This window comes from Thermobia domestica, chromosome 2 (genome assembly GCF_964235325.1).
Source record: "Thermobia domestica chromosome 2, izTheDome1.hap1.1, whole genome shotgun sequence".
NCBI classification, from domain to species: domain Eukaryota; kingdom Metazoa; phylum Arthropoda; class Insecta; order Zygentoma; family Lepismatidae; genus Thermobia; species Thermobia domestica.
This window is the reverse complement of record NC_137455.1, coordinates 26,582,508-26,588,667: the sequence shown is the minus strand read 5'-3', so window position 1 is coordinate 26,588,667 and position 6,160 is coordinate 26,582,508. Positions and strand designations below refer to the sequence as shown.

Below are 6,160 nucleotides of genomic sequence, written 5' to 3'. Positions count from 1 at the left end.
AAAAGACGAAATATTTAAGTTTTACTTCCCACACTTCTGCTGGTTAGGCTAATTGAGACGGTAATGATGAGAAACTAAGGAAAATGGTGGAATGAAGACAGTGAGAGGAAACAGGAGAACCCGGAGAAAACTTACGCATACGGTGTTTGTGGACCACAAAGTTTACTTGGCGCAAGCTGAGATCGAACCAAGGACCCCATGCACCAGAACTGAACGCTCTGCCAATGAGTCATCCCGGCCCCTCATTTTATAAGATTTCCCTATGTGCATCGCGCATCAGACTCAGATATCATCTAACGATATATGATTTCCAAAAGTAATTTGGTAGGAATTATGGTGTTAAAAACTCATTAAAAGTACTAATATTCTATGTAATAATATTTAAAAAGTTTAATAAAAAGAAGCATAAATATTACAGCACCGATACAAATTACAATACATTTGACATTACAATTGTACACATCATTGTTGGAACGGATCACGAAACAATCAGACTTGTGACTCACCAGTCCTAGTGATGCGGACAGACAGTGACTTGGTATGACGCGGACAGCCCGTTGTCAAGAAGAAAACAACAAAACAGGTCCCTTTTTAATTAGATATTTATAGATATTTCTGAACATTACCGGCATCTATAGTCTTAAGCCCGTCACATATGAGGGGTGATATCATTCGACAATCACACAATTCGCACAAGAGAGAAGGAAGGAAATTACCATTGACATGTGTGTTAGACAGTATTCCGGTATTTGTCTGGTGTGAGTGCGGAAAGCTAAGAAGATACCTTACTCAGGATAGGCTGCCTGAAAAGGATATTGCATTATTTCGACCGATTGTTCTCACCAAGAATCGCACCTGGAACCACTCGCACCAAAGACAGAGCGTTAGCGGCTGTGCTATGCTGGGTTATCATGAAGTTGCTTGAATTTTCCCTCCTTCAATCCCTGTCTATCTCTCTCATCTCATAAAAACATATTCTTATTTCTCGCTTGTGCGCGTCTCTTTTTCTCAAAGCATTACTCTGAAAGATAACTACAAGCTCTATTAGAATATAAAAGCTTGAAATCTAAGAAAAGAATTGTTACATCCTCTTTTTATGAAATATAGATAAAATTTAAATCGAACAAAGCTGTAACATGTGTATATAATGTAAGAGAGAGTCCTTATCCTAACAAAGAAATATATCACCGGAAATCACACACGTGCATATTCGAGCTTAATTATTGAATATCATTAATTTACTATATAATTCTGTAGTAATCTTGTGGAGCTGATAGTTTGGATATTTTCGAGTCATCAGGTCTGCCCGCATTACAGAGTCAAATCATTTCTAATATGCTTGCTATCACTGGTACAGAAGTATACACATAAAAGATTAGACAGAGAGCATAGCTACATCCTAAAATAACCAATAAATATTTGACTATTTGAACCACAAGTAGTTGTTCCATCCTAGAACATCACATTTGATTCATACAATACGTCACATTGTCTGCTTGCAGATTATACTACTATGTTATACGCTAGTATCTAAGTAAACAGGCCTTGGAAGATATTATTGTTCTAGAATTTTATAGTATTTTCATAGATACATCATTTCGTAGTTCCGAGGCATTATGGTTACATAGCATATTTTACTGGCACTTTTCAGTAATCTTAGAAGATGTACATTTTGTACTACCTAACTGATATTCGGTACCTTCCATAATTACATTTGATCTATAGTTAATATAAAGTTCAACACTGCAAAAGTTGTGATCTATTTAGATGTTTGTTCGACTGCTTTATTTCATTCACAAAATAATTTTTGCAACATTTTTCTAGAATGTTAATATATTTATTTTCCTAACATAAGAAATTATTTAGGGTTTAATGGTATTAGCAATAACATATATATAATGTAGGCATAATATAGTTAAGATATTGGTTTCAATAGTGTGAAAATATTGAAATACTGGTATATAAGAGCGGCATGTGGGTAAGCGCTTTAAAAAATAACCATATGCTTCTAAAATCAGTAAGATTTCGTACATTATTACAGAGATACATTCACCAAAATCTTCCAAAAGCTTCAAAATCACCTCTCTGAATATTTATAATTTATTTCCTCTATTCTGTGCATCAAATTTTCTTACACTTTTGCTTGCCCATCCCGAAAACTTTTCTCCAAAGGTCGATTTGAACAGCCAAGACCCAGCATTCTGTTGGGTGTGCTGGTGGACGAAGTCATGCCTGATACTTATGAGAGTTGCTTGCAATTATACTGCCATATGATAAATAATTCATACATTGATGTTTGCGAAAATTAACATTAGGAAAAACATTAGTAAATGTATTGATGTTATACGACTATTCGTCGCATCACTATACATACAGAACTTATTAGTGTTGCTTGTGATGTTGATTGTTTTTTTTTGCACCTCTTTTCAGTACGAGGCTATTTGAGTTGTGGGTCTACAGTTTAAGGCCAAATGTAAACCACCGTAATAGGTTCAAATGTTTTGGGTCTACTGCCAGGAATCGAACCTAGGATTGTGTGAATCAAAGATATACTTTAGCAATTAGATAATTGGGAAGGGCAGGACATAGAGTGAAGAAATTGGTTCACTGCTGCAACTCTTCTTGGGAAGTTAGAGTATTAACACTGATCGGACATATCTAGAAATTTCGTTGATAGCATCATTCATACTTTTGCTGATTTACTCTTGGAACTGTGTATCGGTGTTTATTTCTTGTTTTGATTTAATTGCTTAGTTACTTCTTTTATTTTGACTTTGATGTATATCCTTATTGTCGCTTGAACTGTTATTGATTTAGCATAGTTTCTTGTTTTGAATTTGACTGTATTTTCGTTTCAAAATAAACTTTATTTATTGCTCCTTTATGGCGCGGTCCTTGAAAGAGCAGTTGTTCGTTATAGATTGACGAAAACCCTTTATTAAAGGAAATAGGAGTTCTTTGCATCTGTTTTGATAAAACACCGCTTCCACCGATACGGTGTCCAACAACGTTATATGTGGTCCGGAAGTTCTCGTTTAGTGAGTAGTTGTCTTGAGAGTGATGACTTTCTTCACATTTGTAACACACTCTAGCACTATAACACTGTACCACTAACACTGTAACACATTCTGTTGTAACATACTAGCAACAGTTTAAGCCTGTTTATATGAGTATAATAAGGAAGCAACTAAGCAGTTGCTCTAAATGTTTTCTTTTTAATTATTCTCGTTCTATGAATTTATCCTTGTTTAGCATGACTCGTTTTTCAACGAGTAAATTGGTTTGATGTAGGTCTGTTGGGAAGAGCCTGAGAAACGTGGTTGGATCAGAGGAATATTATATTCTTATGGGATTATTTTATACTACTTCTTGAATGTACATAATTGCTTGATTAGGACCTTCTATTTATAGTATATAAGTTGGTAGACTGCTGTTTCTACACTTAAACGTAGTGTTACTGTTTATTCTGTTCTGTGTGAGTTAGTATGTTTTTGATGTGTTTAGTATGTTTTTTGTGTTGGTTAGAACGTTAAGTTCTCTGTTTGTTGAGACTATACTGAGTGTACATGCATTCTTAATTGGGGTAAATACAAGGATACAAAGTATCTCAGTATTTCCGAAAAAAAAAAAAACTTGAGAAGTACGTGATCTCTGGCTATGCTTATTATATTTATTCTTCTGTTCTCGCTTCTAACTCTTCTTTATTTTCGTTTTCACACTACACTGTAACGTGTTTGTGCTGCAAAATCTAAATAATGAATTATCTTAGGATACTTCTCCTGGGGATATATCATATTTTTTTATAGAAATAAACCTGGAGACACTTAAAGCGTTTTCAATCTCTAGTGATCACCTACCGTTAGAATTAGTTCACTGCTTTACTGATTCAATCAAAAACGAAACCTCAAGGTTTTGTCTGCATTCTTGAGATACTATTTGAATACAGCTTTTCTCGACATTTTGTTTCTCTATCACAGCCTATTCCCATCGATAACCTGTAAGCCACTATTTTTGTATTACTTCCGCACGACTTATTAAAGACTCTGTAGTAGAAGTATTTGAGCAATTTCAACAATATTAGAAATTAGACAGTAAATTATAATATGTTACCGGAAGATTAATAATGCGTTATGCAGAAAACTATTAATCTACTCTATGTTTAGATTGTCTCTTTTTCTTCATATAGAATATGGATTCTGCTGTAAATATTAAAATGCCTAGTAACGAGCCAGAAATCAAAGCATAGAATGGTGCTTCCAAATGAAGTAATGATAATGTGACTGTTTTCGATGACTTTAATTCGGCTGGTATCTTACACGTCCTCTCGTATCTTAATTCGTTCAAAGTATCATCTTGCCACTTTTTCACTAATCCAGAGTCTTGTGCTCTATGAATAAGGGCGTTGAACCTTGTGACATATGGAGATCCTTTCTGAAATGCAAAACAAAGACTCAGTTGAACTAACTTCTCTTGCATGATGTGTACAGGCGATCTCCCTTCCGTGCAAGAATCCAATTCAGCTGCTAAATATTGTAAATGCTGTTCTGTTGATATAGCTGCAACATTTCCGTCTTCGATCATGTTTCTCAGAACTTCTTTGTAGTTTTTGCTGGGCAAATACTGTCTTACTAATCGACTTACGTCTGGATTTGGAGATGTTGCTAATATGCCACCTAATGAAGCTCCACCGCGAATATATTGGACTTCCGTAACTAATTCATTGAGTCTGTCTATATCAGGATAGTAGCGAGGCACTGTTAGGACACTAACTAGAGAACTTTCATATAAGCTACTGTACAAAAGTGAAACATATGTCCAGAAAAATATTAGAATCCTCATCACATTACCAGAAGGAAATTCGACATCGATGCTTAACCTCTTCAGTCCCCTTGTCGAGCCCGCTGAACAAATTTCAAGGGCACGTTGTTTTATTGCGAACGGGGCAAATGCACTCAAGTTCCGTCATCGAGCTCGTTGAACATTGTACCTTATCTGTATATGTGAGTAGTGCGAGTGTCGCTTTTCTTTTGTTTGTTTTGTGTTCCGAAGTATGGCTGGACGTCCAGAGAAGCGGGAAGCTGCATCGTCGTTTCAGAAAGGTACGTCTATTCATTATAAAACATATTTTAGGGAATACATTTCGCTTCTTGCTTATCAAGAAATGTCTGGTATTTATTATTAGCAAGAAATTTCACTGATATGAACTAAAGTCTGTAAATATAACACGTCATTGTTGGCATGTTCAGCCGGCTGAACAATCGTACGCAACTGATAAAATTCTGGCTAATCCTTGTACTACTGCATCGTATTTCATTTTTATTGTTACTTCCTAGAAACATTGAACAATTGTTTGTATAATTGTTTAGGCTTGTAGCCAGGGTTGGATGCTTAACTAACTGGAATTGTTGCTGTATTTATTTAATGTTGTATGAATTATTTTAAATGTTAATTTGGCGTTTCTTTTTAACGAATTAACTCTAGAACTTGACAATTCTGGTTAATTAAAGAGAAAACTTGTTTCGATTTCCATTTCAGATCGAGGCCTTGACCAGGATGATATACTTCAAATGATTGATGAAAGCGATATTGACGCTTATGAAAGTGATGGATCGAGAATGAAACAGTTAGTATTCAAGTATTAAGGTCTGAAGAGGAAGAGGAAAAACAATGTTGCACCACATTTTTTTTTTTTATTTTTGAATTTAGGCTGCATTCATTGAGGGGATGAGTGTACTCAGCTTATTAATATTTCTAATTTTCCAGTTTAGTAATCTGTATGTATGACTGAGTTGGGGGGGATGAATGGGGACGTCAGCATTAAGGCCATGTGTCCGTGTCACGACCGATACGGCTGCTCGCACAAGTACTGCATCAATAGAAGAGCAAGGAAAAGCTAAAACGAATATATCAAAAACAAAAAGTGCTGCAAAATTAAAAACAAAAAATAATGATAAAAGAATAAATATATGGAATAAAAATAGATAAAAAGAACAATAAATATAGATAAAACAATAAAAAGATAGAACAATAGTTAAAAGCGTAGCAGCAATTAAAAGAATAAAGATACTAGAAAGGACGGAGAATGTGAACAACCTCAGAAGCATGAAGAAACTGAAGTACCAAGCTAACAATACCATCATCATCCCCCAAAGCGGGGGTA

General features: G+C 35.0%; 1 protein-coding gene across 1 annotated transcript; it reads right to left on the bottom strand.

Moving 5' to 3' along the window:
* Positions 1-4,143: 4,143 nt before the first annotated feature.
* On the bottom strand, positions 4,144-4,839 carry LOC145678965 (uncharacterized). The gene has a single exon (XM_081749569.1). It carries the CDS (start codon positions 4,837-4,839, stop codon positions 4,144-4,146), a length of 696 nt encoding a protein of 231 aa, XP_081605695.1.
* Positions 4,840-6,160: the final 1,321 nt, after the last annotated feature.

What these genes read in the sequence shown, in the direction of transcription:
- LOC145678965 (XM_081749569.1), bottom strand. Translation starts at nt 4,839, where the DNA reads ATGAGGATTCTAATATTTTTCTGGACATATGTTTCACTTTTGTACAGT.